Source organism: Papio anubis, chromosome X (assembly GCF_008728515.1).
Source record: "Papio anubis isolate 15944 chromosome X, Panubis1.0, whole genome shotgun sequence".
NCBI lineage: Eukaryota > Metazoa > Chordata > Mammalia > Primates > Cercopithecidae > Papio > Papio anubis.
The window spans coordinates 1,015,171-1,036,143 of NC_044996.1; the positions used below are offsets into that span (position 1 = coordinate 1,015,171).

At 37.6% G+C, this 20,973-nt stretch overlaps 1 protein-coding gene across 8 annotated transcripts in view; it reads right to left on the reverse strand.

The window, feature by feature from the left end:
• Positions 1-20,973, reverse strand: part of GAB3 (GRB2 associated binding protein 3) — a 71,881-nt gene that overhangs the window by 6,066 nt on the left and 44,842 nt on the right. For 3 of the 8 annotated variants that reach the window (XM_009198554.3, XM_021932813.2, XM_003918483.4), the window contains exons 5-8: positions 15,344-15,399; positions 14,677-14,896; positions 12,525-12,606; positions 11,333-11,435 (exon numbers count right to left, since the gene is read on the reverse strand). In XM_009198554.3, coding sequence (XP_009196818.1) covers positions 11,333-11,435; positions 12,525-12,606; positions 14,677-14,896; positions 15,344-15,399 — 461 coding nt within the window. Of the gene's footprint in view, positions 1-1,612; positions 1,801-11,332; positions 11,436-12,524; positions 12,607-14,676; positions 14,897-15,343; positions 15,400-20,973 lie in introns of all 8 variants that reach the window. The other 5 variants (XR_002519551.2, XM_017953772.3, XR_002519550.2 and 2 more) reach the window with 4 other exon arrangements.

A 20,973-nucleotide genomic window follows, 5' to 3' on the forward strand; every position in this document is an offset into this window, starting at 1 on the left:
AGTTTGTTGTTACTATAAATGGTAAGTTTTGTTTAAATTCTTTTTTCTGTTTGTTACCATTATATAGACATCCAACTGGATTGTGTATATTGACTTTATATCCATCAATCTTGATATCTTTTATTAATTGTAATTATTTATTTTACTAACTTAGTAATTCTAATTATTTCTAAGTAGATTATTTCGAGTTATCACTCATATAAGCAGATTATTTTGAGTTATCACTTCATCTATGAATAATCACTGTTTGTCTTCTTCCTTCCTTTCTCATTCTTACTCATTTTGTTTCTTTAGGAGATATTTTTAGTGTTTAACCACTGAGTATGATATCTACTATAGGTTCTATAAGATTCATTTTTCATTTATTATGACGTTAAAGAAAATTCCTCTATTCCTTGTTTACTAATAGATTTTTTCATGAATAGATGAGTTCTATCAAATGCTTTTTCTGTATCTAGTAAGATAATATATCATTTTTCTCCTTTAATCTGTTAATGTGCTTGGTTGACTTAATAGATATTCCTGGTTTATGGCTGTAATAGCTCATCTCCCTGAGAATATTGGTAATAATAGAGTTTTAAAAAGGCTTTTCCTAGCCGGGCACAGTGGCTCATGCCTTTAATCCCAGCACTTTGGGAGGCCAAGGTGAGCGGATCACTTGAGGTCAGAAGTTCAAGACTAGCCTGGCCAACATGGTGAAACCCTGTCTCTACTAAAAATACAAAATCAGCCAGGCATGGTGGTGTGCACATGGAATCCCAGCTATTCGGGAGGCTGAGGCAGGAGAATCACTTGAACTTGGGAGGCAGAGGTTGCAGTGAGCCGAGATCATCCCACTGCACTCCAGCCTGGGCGACAGAACAAGACTCCGCCTCACAAAAAAATAAAATAAAAAATAAATTAAAAGGTCTTTCCTTCTGGCATAGTTCTTATTTCGTCTAACCTGTTTTGGTCTCAATCTTTCATGCTAGAGTTCTCCTGAAATGTTACATGAAATCACTAACTGTTGCTTATACTTATGAGCGAAAGACCAAAAAGCTAACATGAAGCTTTGTGTACATGGATGGTGTTTGTCAACTCTGGAGTTTTCTGCAGGGTGATCCCATTGGGTGGTTATCTTAAGTAACCCTCAATATTAGGAACTACATTTTGCCACTTGGGCTGCTCAAATAGCCCAGAGAAATATTTTCTAATATCTAAACTCAATTGTAAAGGTCTGGTTGTCAACATTCTGGAAAAGGGCTTAAGAATGGTTCTCATATCCATTATGCCTATTTACTTAATCACCTTGTTGTTAGTATAGCATTCATGGTCAAATATGTCTAGTATCCCCCAGTGCAGAGATCTTTTGTTTTACTCTCTCCAGAGAGACTGCACTTCAACTTTTCTATGAGATGGGGAAGGGATCTTGGAATTTACCTGATGCCTTTGACCACTACTACTTCTTTTACTTTCCCTTCAACCCTACTTCAGAACTACCTACTGTGGACAATTCCTGAATTCTTTGGGTAGTCTAAGTCAAGTTGCTTCTTGCCTGCCTTCCACCACATTTAAGATTTATTTTTTTTTTGCGGCGGGGAGGGGTCTTGTAAGTCATTTACTACATATCTACCTGCATTCCAGTTTCCAATATGCTACTGCTATTTTCTTCTCCAATTCTTCATATCTTTGTGGATTTATGCCTTTAACAGATTTCTTTACTGTTATTTTAGAGGGTGTTTGGGGATGGAGAGAAACTGGAGGCTTGTGGTCAATCTTCCATCTGAGGTTCATGTGTCAGTACTTTATTTCTTTTTATGGCTGCATAATACAATGGAATATTATTCATTATATATTATACTACATTTTACTCACACATTCATCAGTTGATGATCATTTCAGTTGTTTTCCCTTTCTGGCTACTATGAAAAAATGCTTCTACGAACATTTGTGTATGAGTATTTGGTTAGATATACTCTTCTGTGGGATTTTAAAATCTGCATCCATGAGTAACATTGGCCTACAACTTTCTACTTATGTAATTGCTATTTGTTTTATCAAATTATTTTAGCCTCATAAAGTAAGGTGAGCAATATTCTCTTCTCCCATTCCTGGTAGGTGTTTATATAAGATTGCACTTATCTCTTCTTTTTGGTAGAAACTATCTGCAAAGTTTTTTGGGCCTTATGATCCTTTGTAGTACAAATTTTCCTACTGATTCAGTGTCTTTAATAGGTACATAAACATTCAGGTTTTCTACTTCTACTTGAGTCAATTTCTGATTTTTTTTTAATCCAGAGAATTTGCCTATAACCAAAGTTTTCAAATTTATTGGTACAGAGTTGTTCACAAAAATCTCTTAGGCAGTTAATCTCTCATGTATTTGCAATTATTATCTGTTTTTCATTCTTAATATTACTTACTTGAATTAATATCTTTTTTATTAGTTTTGTTAAATTTTAGTCTTTTTAAAGAGCCAATTACAGCTGTATTGATCCTCTCTGATTTTGTTGTTTATTTTGTTAGTTTCTGTTCTTGCCTTTATTCATTTCACTTTTGTAGGGTTTTTCTAAACTTATTATTATAAAATTTTTCCAGCATTCAGCCAAATTAAAGAAAATATACCCACCATGTATACTCCACTAACATTTTATTAGACTAACCTGCTTGTAAGTCTTTGGGCTTGTGGAGGAATGGTACCTTTCATGAATTGTGAGCAACTCTAGCATTATCCCTTGACATATTGCTTCTCTCCTATTTTTCTATAATCTCCTTCAAAAACTCTGACTATACAAATATTTGACCTTCTTATTCTATCTTCCATGTCCCAAATTTCTTTCATACTCTCCATGTTTTTAACTCCTTGTCTGATTTATTAGTAACTTCTTCATAAATTATCTTCCAGCTCACTAAATCACTCTTTGTGCTTAGTCTGTTTATCTGATCCACTGAGTTTCTAATTTCATTCTTGTTTTTATTTCTACAAGTTGTAAATGGTCTTTTACAATCTACTTGGTCATTTTTAATAGTATCTCATTACTTAATCCAACTTTCAATTTCTCATTTATTTCTTTAAATATAGTAAAACTACTTATTTTATATTCAAAACCCAGTATTTCCAAAAACTGCCTACTTCCACATTTGATTCTATTATTTGCAATTCGTATTAATTTGGGGGGTTGCCGTTTCTCAATATTTTTGGCCCCAGAGATTTGTTTTCCCTTCCCTTCTTGTCAGCTGAGTTTTAGATTTAAAAATGTATCATATTTATAATAAGAGGTGTTTTTCATGCTATCTTACCTACCAGTGTCCCATCAAATTTTAAAAATAGAATAAATGTAGTTTCACCTCCAGTAATGTTGAATAAAGTAATTTTGACCACCCTTCCTGCCAAGAACAGTATTTTTTTTCCTTTTTTAGTAGAAATTAAAAAATTGCTTCTAAAATTTTTATGGGAGTAGAAAAGTCAAAGAAAAAAAAAAACCTTGAGGAGGGAAACAAAGCAGGAGGACTTACTTTCCTTGATATTGAGTCTTATAAAGCTACAGCAACTAAGGGAGTTCGTATTGTTCAAAGATAGGGAAACCAACAGAATAGAATTAAGAGTCCATAAAAAAACCCATACATATATGGATACTTGATTTATGGCAAAGATGGCACTGCCGAATAGTCAGTAAATGATAGTCATTTTACATAAATGGTGCCAACCAATTAGATAAACATATGGGGAAAAATGAGTCTTGACCCCCATCTCACAGCACACACAAGTTAATTCAAGGTGATATAATCTAAATGTGAAGGTAAAACTAGAAAACTCCTAGGAAATAGCCATAATTCACCCGAGATCAAATAGATGATTATCGTGTATTAAAGAAATTGAATTCACCCAGAGGGTTTCACTGGTGAATTATACCAAAAATTTAAAGAATAAACAAAACTAATTCTACACGATCTGTTCCAGAAATTAGAAGAGGAGAGAACACTTCCCGAGGAACCCAGCATGACCTTAATAACAAAACCACACAAAGACACTACAAAAACCTAAAGATCAACACCCATTAGGAACACAGACATGAAAATCCTCAACAAAATATTAGCAGATGAAATGCAGCAATATATACAAGGAAATAATACACCATGACCAAATGGGGTTTATCTAGAGAATACAAGACTGGCTTAAAGCCTGGCACAGTGGCTCATGCCTATAATCCCAGCATTTTGGGAGGCTGAGGTGGGAGGATGGCTTGAGCTCAAAAGTTCAAGACCAGCCTAAGCAAAAAAGCCTGTCCCAAAAAAAAAAAAAAAAAAAAAAAAAAAAAAAAATCCCAAGAAATCTGAAGAAAATAAAAATTTCCTATAATCAATAAGTTAATTCAGCAACCTCAAACTCTTGGGCTCAAGGGATCTTCCTGTCTCAACATCCTGATTAGCTGGGACTATAGGCACAGCTACTATGCATGGTTAATTTTTAATAACATTTTTGTAGAGACAGGGTCTCACTTTGTTGCCCAGTCTGGTCTTGAACTCTTGGGCTCAAGCCATTCTCCCACATCAGCCCCCACAAAGTCCTGGGATTACAGGTGTGAGCCACTAAACTCAGCCAATCATATTTCTATATACTACCAATGGGTCATTGGAAGCTGAAATTTTTAAAATACCATTTATAATAGCTCCAAAAATGAAATACTTCGATATAAATCTAATAGGACATGCATAAGATCTATGTAAAAATTACAAAATTATGAGGGGAAAAAAGTCAAAGAAAATCTGAATAAATAAGCCGGGTGTGGTGGCTCATGCCTGTAATCCCAGCACTTTGGGAGGCTGAGGCAGATGGATCACTTGAGGTCAGGCGTTTGAAACCAGCCTGGCCAACATGGTGAATCCCTGTCTCTACTAAAAATACAAAACAATTAGCTGGGCGTGGTGGCGTGTGCCTGTAATATCAGCTACTTGCGTAGTTAAGACATGACACTCACTTGAACCCGGGAGGCAGAGGTTTCAGTGAGTCGAGATTGTGCCACTGCACTCCAACCTGGGCAACAGATAAGACTCCGTCCAAAAAAAAAAAAAAAACAAAAAAACCCAATCTGAATAAATGGAGAGCTATACTGTGCTCACTAACTGGAAGATTCAGAATAGTCAAGACTCAATTCTCAAATGTATTTATAGATTTAATGCAATTCCAATTAAAAAAAAGTCTTAGCAGGATAGCTTTGTAGATAAAGAACATCTGACTCTAATTACACATGGAAAGGCAAAGGAAGTAGAATAACAAAAACAAGTTTTAAAAACAACAATGAAGTTAGAGAAAATATACTTCCTGATTTTAAAATTTACTCCAAAGCTACAATAATCAAGACTGTGTGGTATAGGCAAAGAGACAGACAATGGAACAGAATAGAAAATCTACACAAATATGCCCAACTGATTTATTACAGAGGTGCAAAGAAAATTCAGTGAAGAAAGGATTATATTTTCCATAAATGGTACTGAAACATTTGGCCATCCATATGCAAAATGTCAACTTCGACTTCACCTCACATCTTACACAAAAATTAACTTAAAATGGATCACAGACCTAAATGTAAAACCATAATTCTTTTAGAAGGAAATAAAGGAGAAAATTCTAATGAATTAGGTTAGGCAGATTTCTTAGACATGATAACAATCTATTAAGGAAACAAAATCAATAAATTGGACTTAATTAAATTTTAAATGTTTGGTCCGCAAAAGACAGAAGAGAATGGAAAGAGAAGCTCCAGATATGGAGAAAACATTTGTAAATTATATATCCATTGGAGGACTTGTTTTGTTTGTTTGTTTGTTTGTTTTTGTTTTTGTTTTGAGACAGAGTCTTACTCTGTCACCCAGGCTGGAGTGCAGTGGCATGATCTTGGCACACTGCAACCTCTGCCTCCCGAGTTCAAGCGATTCTCCTGCCTCGGCCTCCCAAGTAGCTAGGACTACAGGCACATGCTACCATGCCTGGCTAATTTTTGTATTTTTAGTAGAGACAGGGTTTCACCATTTGGCCAGGCTGGTCTCGAACTCCTGCCCTCAAATTATCCTCCCACCTCAGCCTCTCAAAGTGCTGGGATTACAGGCGTGAGCCACCGTGCCTAGCCCCTTTGGAGGACTTGTACACAGAATATATAAAGAACTCTCAAAACTCAATGTAAGAAAACAAACAACCTGATTTAAAAATTGGCAAAAAGATCAAACAGATACTCCACCAAAGAAAATATATGGATGGCAAGTAAACACACCAAAATATGTCCAACATAATTTACCATTAGGGAAGCACACGTTAGAGCCATACTGAGATACTGATATACATCTATTAGAAGGTAGAAAATTAAAAAATCTGGTAATACCAACTATGCTGGCAAAGGAGGTGGAGCAACCAGAATTCTCATAAATTGCTGGTAGGAGTACAAAATGGTACAGCCATTATGGAAAACATTTTGGCAGTATCTTACAAAGCTAAATAAACAATTGATGACTCAGTTAAACATATATTTGATGACCCAGCAACACCACTTCTAGGTATTTATTCTAGAGCTGGATTTCTCAGCTGTGGCAACTAATGACATTTGGGGCTGGATAGTTCTTTGTTGAGAGGGCTGTCCTGTGCATTGTAGGATGTATAGCAGTCCCCCTGATTTTTTTCCATTAGATGTCATTAGCACTACCTCCTCCACTCCAAGTTGTAGCAATCAAAAATGTCTCAAGACATTGCCAAATATGCCTTTAGGGTCAAAATCAACACTGGCTGAGAACCACTGCTCTAGAGAAATGAAGACGTCTATCCATGTAGAAACCTGTCAAATACCACTAAGATCAGAAACAAGGCAAGCATGCCCACTTTTGCTACTTCTATTCAACAAAGCACTGGGAGTTCTAGCCAAAGCAATCAGGTGAGAAAAAGAAAGAAAAGACACCCAAACTGGAAAGGGAGATGTAAAGTAATCTCTATTTGCTGATAATATAACCTTATGTATAGATAACCCTAAAAATTCCACACAAAAACTAATAATAAATTAAAAATAAACAAATTCAGCAAAGTTGCAGGATATAATATCAATACTCAAAAACCAGTTGCATTTCTATACACTAATAGTGAACAATCATAAAAGGAAATTTTAAAAAATTTTCATTTACAATATCATCAAAAAGAACAAAATACTTAGGAATAAATTTAACCAAGGAGGCAAAGACTTATACACTGAAAACTATAAGAAGAAAGTAAAGGAGACATAAGTAAATGAAAAGATATCTGTGTTCATGAATTGGAAGACTTAATATTGTTAATATGATAATATTATGCAAAACAGTTTGCAGATTCAAAGCATTCCCCATCAGAATTCCAATGGCATTTTTTTGCAGAAATAAAAAACCCTGTCCTTAAAGTTCACATGTAATATTAAGGGACCCTTAAATGACAAATCAATCATAAAAAAGAAGAACAAAGTTGGAAGACTCATACTTTCTGATTTCAAAACTTACTACAAAGCTACACTAATCAAAACAGTATGGTACTGGCATAAGGACAGACATATAGACCAAGAAATAAATCCTTGCATATGTTGATTTTCAATGAGATTTTCAATGAGAGTGCCAGGACCATTTGACATGGAAAGGATAGTCCAGTCTTTCCAACAAATGGTGCTGGGAAAACTGAATGTCCACAAGCAAAAGAATGATGTTGGACTCTAACCTTATACCATATATAAAAACTAACTCAAAAAAGATCAAAGATCTAAACATAAGAGCTAAAACTATAAAACCTTTAGAAGAAAACATAGGAGACAATCTTCATGACATTGGATTTGGCATCCCATTTCATGGATATAGCACCAAAAGCAAGGCAATAAAAGGAAAGAAAATTTTGAAATCAAAAACTTCTGTGCATCAAAGGACACTATCAAGAGAGTGAAAAGAGAACCCACAGAATGAGAGAAAATATTTGGAAATCATGTATCTGATAAGCGGTTAACATCCAGAATACATTAAAAAAATTCCTATAACTAAACAACAACAAAAAAAGAAACAATCTAACTTAAAAATATGCAAAGGACTTGAATAGACAATTCTCCAAAGAAGATATATAAATGGCCAATAAGTAGATAAAAAGATGTTCATTAATCATTAGGGAAATGCATATGAAAACCACAATGAGATACCAATTCACACTCATTAGGATATCTATTATAAAAAATGATAAATAGGTCAGGCGTGATGGCTCACACCTATAATCCCAGCACTTTGGGAGTCCAAGGCAGGCAGATCACATGAGGTCTGGAGTTCGAGATCAGCTTTGCCAACATGGTGAAACGCCATCTCTACTAAAAATACAAAAATTAGCCGGGCATGGTGGTACACGCCTGTAATTCCAGCTACTTGGGAGACTGAGTTAGGAGGATCGCTTGAACCTGGGAGGTGGAGGTTGCAGTGAACCGAGACTGTGCCACTGCACTCCAGCCTGGGCAATAGAGAGAGACTCTGTCTCCAAAAAAAAAAAAAAAAAAAAAAAGATAAATAAAAAGTGTTAGTGAGGATGTGGAGAAATTGGAACCCTTGTGCATTACTGGCAGTAATGTAAAATGGTGCAGTCACTGTGGAAAACAAGTTTGGTAGCTCCTTAAAAAGTTAAGTATAGAATTACCATATGATCCAGAAATTCCACTTCTACATATATATACAAACAAATTGAAAGCAGGAAGTCAAACATACACTTGTATGCCAATGTTTATAGCAGCACTATTCATAATAGACAATGGTAGGAACAACCCTAAATGCCCATTAGCAGATGAATGGATGAACAAAATGTAGTCTATACAGTTAAATATTACTCAGCCTTAAAAAGAAATGAAATTCTGATATATCCTACAATGTGGATGAATCTTGAAAACACTAGACGAAATGAAAGAAGACAAACACAAAAGGACAAATATTGTATGACTCCACTTATATGAGGTACCTAGAATTAGGTAAGTTCATAGAGACAGAAAGTAGAACTTTACTACAAGAAAAGTATTTTTTGAAAACTGCAAAAGAAAGCTTCTAACAGTTTAAATTGCCTAAAAACTTGAAAAAAAATCCAAATGTCATTCCATGGGTGAGGGGACAAACAAGATGTGACACATCCATATGCTTGAACACTGCTCAGCAATAAAATGGAAGGAGCTATTAATACATGTAACAATGGATGAATTTCAAAAAAACCATTCTGAGTGAAAGAAGCCAGTTTTAAAAGGTACTGTATGATTCTATTTTTGTGGCATTCTTGAAAGGACAATACTATAGTCATGAAGAACAGATCAGTGGTTGCTAGGGGTTACAGGTGAAGGGAGGATGTGGCTGTAAAGAGGTAGCATGAGGGATTTTGGAACTGTTGTGTATTCTGATCACGGTGGTGGTTACACAAATCTCTATATATGTTCAAACTCGTAGAACTGTACACCAAGAGAAAGTCAATTTCACTGTATGATGTAAAAATGATCTAAAAACTTAAAAGTAATGTAATACCATAATACAAAATTAATGTGAGATTTAAGAGTCTAGAACTCTACTATAAAAGCCTTACAAAACTATTGAAACTAAAGGGCTTGAAAAAGTGATAGAGAAGAAATCCCATATATTAAAATTATGTTTATTCTTCTAAATTTTCTATAATTTCACAAACATTTAAAGAAGAATATATGGCAAAACTTGTATTTCAGTAAAGCAAAACCGTGTTTCAGCCCCTGGCCTTAATTACTACATTCAGATCAGAACTTGCCCTTAAAGAGAAAAAAAAAAACAACTTAACATATATACTTATGCGCAAAATCAAAGTCAAATCATACTAGGTTTGACTACCGTATTGGGCTGTTATGTGGCACAAGTGAAATAATGTAAATCAAAGTCATATGAAACTGTCTTATTACTAAAGTTAAAAAAACACAATTGAACAAGATGGGATAGCCTTTAAACATTTTTATATGACAGTTCCCAAGATCATAGCTACTATCAGCCAGTGTTCTGGGTTCTTAATCTGCTGTGTCATGTTGCCTACTAATACACAGAGACAGTCATTGATCAGTGATCATAAACCTAGGCAAACAAACGATTCTTAACTTTGTTGTTAATGAAACACTGATCTTTCTCACAACATCAAAGATCAGAAATGAACTGTTGGTATCTGGAATGACTCTGCACTTGCTTCCATTGGGTTTTAGATTCACTTCCTTTTTCTGTTCTCTGGAGACAGAGCACAGCTGTTAAGCATCACTTTATAAGAGTGTTTTCTTCTAGAAATTTCCCAAGGGCCATTACTAAGTGTGAGAAATATTGGGAAGACCGTAACAGATTTGTGTATGAGTCACTTTGCATCTGCATATGGTTAAGTGCACTTACAGCACAATTTGAATAAAATAAGAAGGCAAAATGAAGCATTTAATAATAGCTTAACTGGAGATTACTATTTTTAGATTTTCAGTTGCTGATTATCCTTGCATATAGGAAGGCAGAAATGTCTTCTCAAGAGTATATTGTCACAGTGCCTTGAACACTGTCCTTCTAAGATCTCTTCAAAATTTCACAGTTCGAACAGAAGCTCTCTCTTGAGTTCCCTACATTTCTAAATTGCAGAACAGGCACTGTCATGGCTAAAGTATCTTCTAATTGCCAGAGGTGCTAAAAGTCCCTCTCCATCTTCAAAAGCCCATGTTCTCAATAGCATCCAAGATGAAGAGAATAGAAGGAACAACAGGCTAGAAGGGAAACATCAGGACTCTTTAACTGCGAATGGTTAATCAAGTCTGCATCCACTCAGGTCTATAGAAAGATCCCATAATAGGAGTCTTCCAGAAGCTAATACACGCTCACAGTCCAGGGCACTGTACCTTTCCCAATGGGACTCTAAGTGATTCATCCTCCAGGAAGGTTCAGAAACAGTCAGGACAGGGCCACCAGGTGTTCTGGTGGAAGGGAACATGCAATATGTTGAGTTTTTACAATTTAAACTCTGGACATCCAGAGAACTACAAACCTATTGAGGTCAAACAGGACATCACAGGCTCGGTGAAAAGAATTGCTGGCATTTCCATTTTCAAATTAAGCAAGCCTCAGCCCTGGGCTATCTTGAAATACTGCAATCTCAAAATGAGGAGTCGAATGTTGCAAGAAAAAAAGCTAACTCCAAATTGATTTGTTCCAAGTCTAGAAAAGCTTATGGCCTGGTTTTACGATCAAGTGGTTGTTTTAAAATTGCACAGGGCTTACTGAACGCTGTGTTTCCTTTTTAATGAGCTCATAAGAATATAGGTTGGGGTAAAGGATAAGAAGAGTGTGAAAAATATAAGATTACCATTTCGATGTAGCTTTCTTCCTCTTCTCTGGAAACAGGATTAGCAAAAAATCTTGCAGAATTAATACCATTTCTTTCTGGAGAGAGAAAGCTGGTTCGACTGCTAAGAATAAAAATATAGATGAGGTCAAAGCAATGTCTTACAGCTGCTCTGAAAGCCAGCCAGGAACTAACATGGCCCTCATGGGGTTTCAGTCCTCCTCTTCCAGACACAACTTCCTTCCGGCCAAAGCAAGTCCTGAAGACGCAGAAAATGCCCAACAGTTTCTGCTCCACTTTGGGGCAAATGGCTCCCAATTCACAAAGGCTGCTTTTTCTCAGGCCCTCTATGTGACACAGTTCATGAGCTTTCTAAATGGACGAGGGCATCATATCATTTAGAAAAAAATAAACTCCTTTGGGGCCTTGTTGTTTCTATTCAATGTAAGGAAAAGTGAGGATGTATGGCCATTCCTCTGATAGGACACAACACCGCTAATCAACTTCCATCCTTCTTCTGAGTCAGAAGCATGAGCTGAGTCACAGTCTTGGCTGGAAATACAGCTCATTGCAGAATTCTGCTTTACAACGCAATTGTGTTTTGTGGCATTTAGAGTGAACCGAGAAACTCCAGAGCCACGCTCAGGACTAAATAGGCAACTTCTAAAAGGTGAGATGAAAGGGTGCAACTACATTTTGAAGTTTGTCTACCCAGCCCATGAACCTGGGAACTCCCTTGTCCTACCCCATTCACAGAGTTGGGCTTGGGCCATAGCCGGTTCCACTGAGACTGGGGAACACAATTCTCTCTCCCCAGGAAATCTGAATTCAGAGCCCATCTGTTGGTACTGCAGTTGTAGCATGTAAACAAGTTCAGGGGGTATGGTACAGCTATCTTTGACCATGGGGTTTGTGCAACAGAGAAAAGAATACTGCAAAGACAAAGAAATGCACAGATGTGAAGAGTGAAGCAGAAGTGAGCAGATTCCTTGGGTTCCCGACAGCACACTAGTTCCTGATTCCAGGGTCCTGGGAGACCCAGTCATATTCCTTCCTTTGTGATCTATAAAACAGCTCTTGCTCTCGATCATAAACCTCACCCCTCCTTTGGCTTAAACTAGATCAAATGGGCTTCAACTACATGTAATCAGAGGCCTAACACACACCCGGCATGTTTGTGCTGGATGAGGCTCTTTTGAGCAATCAGTCTTACCAAGGCACAGTGCGGGTCCTGGTAAGAGATGCATGCTCCCGGATAGTGGAGAGGTTTCTCAGGTCCAGAGGAGGTGGCCGCGCTACAAGACAGTGTGCAACATCCAGGAGGTCAAGGCCAGAATCTAAAGGCTATAAAACTATGACATTTCACTTTCCCAGCACACCAAATTCACATTTACTAACAGGCAGCACCGATGATGAGTGTGAATTTCACTGTCCTCCTCTCCCCTGCCTCACTGGGAGTAAAGACAAATACTGAGCAAATGGTCATATTACCTGCTGGAGGTTAACAACGTGGCAAGGCATTATTAAGAAGTCTCTGTATATCACGCGTGCTTCTAGGTGTCAAAGGCACAGGATGAACAAAGCAGATGAAAGTCTCTGACCTTGTGGAATTGCAACACCTATTACCTCACACCCAATGTGTCTGAAGTGGAAATGTTACCTTTCTTATCACAGGCAGAGATGATCACCCAGGTCCTAGTCTTCCCCACCTACAATCCATTGTCCACCTGATGATCCTTCTGCCTAGAACATTCTTCCCCATCTCTTTGCCTCCAGACAAGATCAGGCCCCACAGCCTGGGCTCTCAACTTCTTGTACTTACCCTTCACAGCACAGCCCCAGTTTGTGATAAGACACTCATCTATGATTTACCTGGGCCTAAACTGTGCTCCAGGAGAACAGGGGTGTATCTGGTCTGTTCACTGCAGTAGCCTTGGCACCTAGAGAAGCACTTGGTATCTGCCCCAACCCTTATTCTACCTCAGTGGCGCATCTTCCTGAGTTAGTCCTGGCCAGGTATCCACCTTTGCATCCACTCACTAAATCTCCAACCCTGAGTCTATCAGACATCTTCTGTTGCCTATGACAAGGTCCTGCAGAGCTGCGCTGTCCATTGTCGTGACAACTAGCCACACGTGCCCATTTACACATATATGTAAATTTATTAAAATTAAATACAATTTAAAATGTAGTTCCTCAGTCACATTAGCCAAATTTCAAGGGTTCAATAGTCATTATTTCCAACATCACAGAAAATTCTGTTGTTGTTTCTGACCAGAATTAATGGCTATTTCCTCTGAACCTCATAAGACAGGATCTGTTCTCCTACTTAGCACCGATTTCATAATTCTATTTTGTGGTCCAGGTGGATTTTACATATCTTCCTCCCCCTCAGACTGAAAAAGCCTCCTTGCTTCCTCATCTTTGTATCCCACTCAGTGCCTACCACAGCACTACATATGCAGCACATGCATTGTAAATGTATAAATGTAGTTTGACTGAAATTTAAGGGAATACGCCTGGAGTAGACCAGGCATGAGTAGTGGTCTTAGTTGGCAGCTTTGGGCACAGCCACCTGAAGTGACTTTTTTTGCTTTCTAAAGAGCAAAGAGAAGTCGGAATGGACAAGAGATCAGTCATTCTACCAATGCTCCCTTGTAATCACACAGCCAACTGGGAAGAGCAAGATCAGTAAGAATGAAGTTAATAAGTCACTCTGACCTGCTCTTCCTCTTTCCCTCTTTTCCTATCTATCTCCCTGTCTGTCCATGCTGCTCAACAGACCAGAGAAGCTGCCTGGGAGTAAGACAGAAGCTGCAAGGCACCCTCTGCACAGAGGAGTCAGCCTAATTATTGCCAAAATCCTCTTCTACCCCTGAATACCTCTGCTGATGGGCATGCACAGAACGATGAGTGATAAACTGCATGTGACTGGGTCTGACCTTCAGGAATTGGTGTCAAAGGCAATTCCTGACTGCTTTACAGAGGCTGGCACTATGATTACATTCAAGTGCTGTCTAATGGGGAGATGCCAGGTGGGATTCCATTCTAATCCACCATCCCTTATTCCTGGGCTTGTTAGGGAAACAGCCAAAGATGAGCCCTCTGGAATGAACTTGACTTTGTCAGCTGTATTTGCAAGGCCACAGTGCCTGTAAGTCCCCCAACTCCTATTATCATGACAATCTGAGGCAGCAAGGTGCCCCAGCCCTTCCTATTCCATCCCAGCCACTTCTTTCCTGACCTTATACTTTCCAGCCCTCTGAGATGGTTTCTCTAGGTCTTCCTTTACAGAAATCTTTTCTATGCAACCACTGGAACCTTGCTCCCCTCCCCCTATACAGCAGGTCTGGTCAAGTGCTTACGTTTCCTCTGAGGCTTGAGATCTCTATTCACTGGGGGAGGTTCCAGGTCTGCAGGTAGCTCAGGCAACTGGCTTGAGATGCTTCCTGAGTTCATTGGAATGTAGTCATCAGGGCTGCAGTGGGGTCCAAGACCAGAGGCACCAGCCTGGGGGCTCATGGGCACATAGCTGTCTTCGATACTGGCTGAAGCTGTGGGGTACATTGGGGAGAACCTGCATGGCTGCAAAAGAATAGATGCAGATTGGGAACCACAGACCAGTCATGGAAATGGCTATCAGAGGGCAGCCAAAGCTGCACATATGGTTTCAGTTCCAAACTATCCAAGTATAACTCTGAACTACCTCAGCAAAGTCAGACAAGCCTCTAGCTCAAGTTCTGCCTCTGGACTTATCGTTTTAGTACAGGTGATAACTCTCCAAGATCTGACACTGGAAGACAGAGGGTTATGAATTTATGCAAATACTTTAAGTATAAAGTGATGCCTTAAGTAGCTATACCAAGTTGAGCAAGTCCTGTAGTTCCCAAGCAAGTTCAAGTCTTCAGGGGGAGACTGGAAGAGTCCTCAGACACTCAGAGTGTTGAATCTTAAAGATTTCAAGGGAATATATATAGATCAGGCTAATTTTGGTAAAATTGATGCGTAAAAGAACCTGAGTGTTGAACTTACCAAATTTAAACTAAGTCGCTTGTCTCGGTGTCTTAAGGATTGGCCTTCTACATCAGCTGCAAGAAATAAGCCAAGGTGGTGAGAAATGCAGAACAATATCAACTGAAACTAGAGTCCAGAGAGGAAGAGAAGCATAACACAACAATTGCTATTAGAGTCTAGCTGGGCAGTTAGAACACATTTCCCCAACAGATGAAAAATCAGACCAGATTTTGAAGAAGTTTCTAGTCGATGGCTTGAGTTCTCTGTGAATTAGGAGGAGATATAGCAAGGAATTAACAAATGCTTGTTGCATTTATTACATAAACCTTCTGAGCTGGAGGTTTGCGGAGAAGAGAGAGGTTTGAAATATTCCTTGTAATGAACAGGAGAACAGGGTGAACAGAGAAACAATTTCCTTGTGGAGCAGCATTAAGGGCTCAATTGAGGTCTGTGACCAGAAAAGCTACTCAGATAGAGGCATGCATAGAAAGGACATTTGGATTTATCCAGGATTAGAAACTCATCAGATGGATGCAATAAACAATGTGATATTAAAATTTAGAATAATTGTTGAATTTAAAGAGAAGATGTTCAGAAGGCAACAAGATATCTGGGCCTGGACTCAAATGAGATATAATTTGGGGGAATTTAGCAGCTTAGAGATGGCAGTCAAAACCGTAAGAGTAGATGAAACTATCTAGGTTGCAAGTGTTGAGAAAAGTACAAAACTCTAGAGAATCCTAAGATTCAAAGAACTAAGAGATAAGTCAGTGAAGTATCTTGAGAAAGAGCAACTATAGATTAATGAGGAAAATTCGGGGGTATGGTGCCATGAAAGCCTCAGGAAGGAAAGAATGGCCAACGGTGTTGAGTGGTGCAGAGGAGTCCAGCAAGTGCTCCCAGCATGTGGAGGCCAGAGCAAAGCAGCCCTCAGCTCTCAAGAGCTTGGAGGTGTGAAAAGTCAGGAGGCCTCTAAGAAATAAACTTAAAATTTGACAACATCTTAAAATGCAAGGACAACTCCCAGCTCAGAATAAATGTGACAGAGACTGATGGAATTAAGCATATATATTATATATACATATATGTGTATGTATATATGTATATATCCACGCTTACATATGTTTAAAGATGTACAAGTACTGGTTAAAAACCACTCTGAAGTCAGACTGTCTAGTTGTAAATCCCTACACCACCATGTATTAGCTGTGTGGCACCAGACAAGTTACTTACCCTCTCTCTGTCTCAGTTTCCTAATTTGTAAAGTGAAGCCAATAATAGAACCTGTTTCACAAGACTTCCGGAAAGGACTTAGAACACTGCCTAGAACACACAAAGTACTTAATAATTCTTAGAAACTATTATGGAATAACGTCTTATTGTGGGACTTGCATGTGTGAGCACAAGCCCTTAACTCCCTTTCCACTACCAGACCCTTTTGGAGTCATCAAAGAACATAAATATAGGGAAAACTCTGAATCAAAGGCATAGGTATAATCCACGTGCCAGATACTTTAAGAGATTTACGACAGATAGAATGCAGATGGGATCAGAGTAAAGGAAGGCACTTTTTCTCTTATATGACAGCATTCATTGCAAGCTTCCCAAAGTGCCCTTGGGCCTTAAGGGAACATGCGCAGACAGTACTCCCCATGGCCTGGGGTGGTGGTAGCTATGGAGTGAGGCTCCTCTGCCTTATATTAGGAAAAATCTAAAGACTACACAAGAAAACTATTAGAATTAATACACGAATTCAGTAAAGTTGCAGGCCACAAAATTAACATAGAAAAATCAGTAGCATTTCTATATGCCAACAGTGAACAATCTGCAAAAGAAATTTAAAAGTAATCCCATTTACAGTAGCCACACATAAACTTAAATACCTAAGAATTAACTTAACCAAAGAAGTGAAAGACCTCTATAATGAAAACTATGAGACACTATTGAAAGAAATTGAAGAGTACACCAAAAAAATAGAAAAATATTCCATGTTCATGTATTGGAAGAATCAACATTATTAAAGTGTCCATACTACCCAAAGCAATCTACAGATTCAATGCAATCCCTACCAAAATACCTATTATAGTCTTCGCAGAAATAGAAAAAAATCCTAAAATTTGTATGGAACCATAAAAGACCCAGAATAGCCAAAGCTATCCTAAGCAAAAGAACAAAACTGGAAGAATCACATTACCTGACTTCAAATTATACTACAGAGCTACAGTAACCAAACAGCATGGTACTGGCATAAAAACAGACACATAGACCAAAGGAACAGAATAGGGAACTCAGAAACAAATCCACACACCTACAGTGAACTCATTTTTGACAAAGGTGCCAAGAACATACACTGGGAAAAAGACAGGCACATAAATAAATGGCACCGGGAAAACTAGATATCCATACCCAGAAGAATGAAACTAAGACCCCTATCTCTCACCATGTACAAAAGTCAAATTAAAATGGATTAAACACTTAAACATAAGACATCAAACTATAAAACTACTACCAGAAAACATTAGGGAAAAAAGGCTAAGACATCAAACTATGAAACTACTACAAGAAAACATCAGGGAAAATCTCTAAGACATTTGCCTGGGCAAAAACTTCTTCAGCAATACACCAAAAGTACAGACAACCAAAGCAAAAATGGACAAATGGGATTACATGAACTTGAAAAACTTCTGCACAACAAAGAATACAATCAACAAAGTGAAGAGACAACCCACAGAATGGGAGAAAATACTTGCAAACTACCCATCTGACAAGGGATTAATAAACAAAATATTTAAGAAGCTCAAACAACTATAGGAAAAAAAAAATCTAATAATCTGATTAAAAGATGGAACAAAGATTTGAATACACATTTCTCAAAAGAAGACAAACATGTGACAAACAGGCATATGAAAAGGTGCTCAATGTTATTGATCATCAGAGAAATGCAAATCAAAACTGTCTCAAAAGAGACATACATGCAGCCAACAAGCATACAAAAAAGCTCAACATCACTGATCACTAAAGAAATGTAAATCAAAACCACAATAATATGTCATCCCACACCAGTCAGAATGGTTATTATTAAAAAGTCAAAAAATAACAGATGCCGGTGAGGTTGCAGAGAAAAGGGAATGCTTACAAGCTGTTTTTGGGAATGTAAATTAGTTCAACCATTGTGGAAAACAGTGTGGTGATTCCTCAAAGACCGAAAAACAGAAATACCACTCAACCCAGCAGTCCCATCACTGGATATATACTCAAAGGAATATAAATCATTCTAACATAAAGACACATGTACACATATGTTCATTTCAGCACTACTCACAATAGCAAAGACATGGAATCAACCTAAATGTCCATCAATGACAGATTGGATAAAGAAAATGTGGTCCATATACACCATGGAATACTATGCAGCCATAAAAATTAATGAGATCATGTCCTTTGCAGGAACATATACAGAGCTGGAGGCCATTGCCCTTAGCAAACTAACACAATAACAGAAAACCCAATGCCACGTGTTCTCACTTATAAGTCAGAGATAAACGATGAGAACACATGGACACATAGAGGGGAGCAATAGACACTGGGGCCTATTGGAGGGCAGAGGATGGTAGCAGGGAAAGGATCAGAAAAACAACTAATGGATACGAGGCTTAATACCTGGGTGATGAAATAGTCAACAAACCCCTATGACACAAGTTTACCTATTTAATAAACTACACATGTACCCCTGAACTTAAAACAAAAGTTAAAATAAAAAATATATTTAAAAACTACAATGAGATTATCTTCTCACCCCAGTTAATATGGCTTATATCCAAAAGGCAAGCAATAACAAATGCTTGTGAGGATGTGGAGAAAAGGGAACCTTTGTACACTGTTGGTAGGAATGTAAATTAGTACAACCACTATGGAGAAGTTTGGAGGTTCCTCAGAAAACTAAAAATCGAGCTACCATATGATCCAGCAATCCAATTGCTGGGTATATACCCCAAAGGAAGGAAATCAGTGTATCAAAGAGATACCTGCACTCCTATGTTTGCTGCAGCACTGGTCACAATAGCCAAGATTTGGAAGCAACCAAAGTGCCCATCGACAGATAAATAGATACAGACAATGTGGTACATATATACGATGGAGTATTCTTTAGCCATAAAAAAGAATGAGATCCCGTCATGCAACAACATGCATTGAACTGAAGGTCATTAAGGAGGTTAAGTGAAAGAAGCCAGGTACAAAAAGACAAACATCACATGTCCTCACTTATTTGTGGAATCTAAAAATCAAAATGATTGAACTTACAGGCATAAAGAGTGGAAAAATGGTTGTCAGAGGCTGGGAAAGGTAGTCAGGGTGGGGGGCTGTGGGGGAGGTGGGGATGGTTAATAGATACACAAATTCATTAGAAAGAATAAGACCTAATATTTGATCACACAACAGGGTGACTATAGTCAATAATAACTTAATTGTACATTTTTTAATAATGAAAAGAGTGTAATTGGATTGTTTGCAACATGAAGAATAAATGCTTGAGGGGATGGATACCCCATTCTCCATGGTGTGCTTATATCACATTGTATGCCTGTATCAAAACATCTCATGTACCCATATATACACCTACCATGTACCCACAAAAATTAAAAAGAAAAAAGAAACTATAAAAGCAAGAGCAAACCAAACTGAAAAATAGTATAAGGAAATAAATAATAAAGATCACATCAGAACTACAGAAAAAGTTGGTTCTTCAAAAAGATAAACAAAATCAATAAACCAATAGACTAAGTGGTTTAGTCACTTAGTAACTAGAGTAAGAAAAAGCAAAGAATGCTCAGATAAATAAAATTAGAACTGAAAAAGGAGACATTACAATAGATACCAAAGAAATACAAAGAGTTGTTAGAGATTGTTTTGAACAATTATACATTAACAAATTTGAAAACCTAGAGGAAAAGGATAAATTCCTGGACATGTAAAACCTACCAAGATTGAATCAGAAAGAACTAGAAAACCTGAACAAACCAATAATGAGTAATGAGATTGAATCAATAATAAAAAAAGGTGTCCCAACAAAGTAAAGCCCAGAAACTTGATGGCTTTACTGCTGAATTCTACCAAACATTTGAAGAAGTGACACCAATGCTTCTCAAACTATCCCCCAAAAAATGAAGAGGAGGGAATTCTCTCTAACTCATTCTATGAGGCCAGCATTACCCTGATACCAAAACCAGACAAGGACACAAGAAAAAAAAGAAAACTACAGGCCAATATCTCTGATGAACATAAATGCAAAATCCTCAACAAAATACCAGGATTAGTACTTAGGTTATGAAATAATCTGCATAACAAACTCTGCGACATGCGTTTCCCTATGTAACAAACCTGCACATGTACGCGCAACCTAAAATAAAAGTTTTAAAAATTAAAAAATACCAGCAACCTGAGTCAAACAATACATCAAAAAGATAATACAACATGATCAAGTGGGATTAACCTCAGGGATGCAAGAATGAGACACATTACATCAACAGAATCAAGGATAAAAACCATATGATCATCTCAATAGAGATGATAAAAAGCATTTGATAAAATTCAACATCCCTTCATGATTAAAAAAAACTATTAACAAACTAGGCATATAAGGAACATAC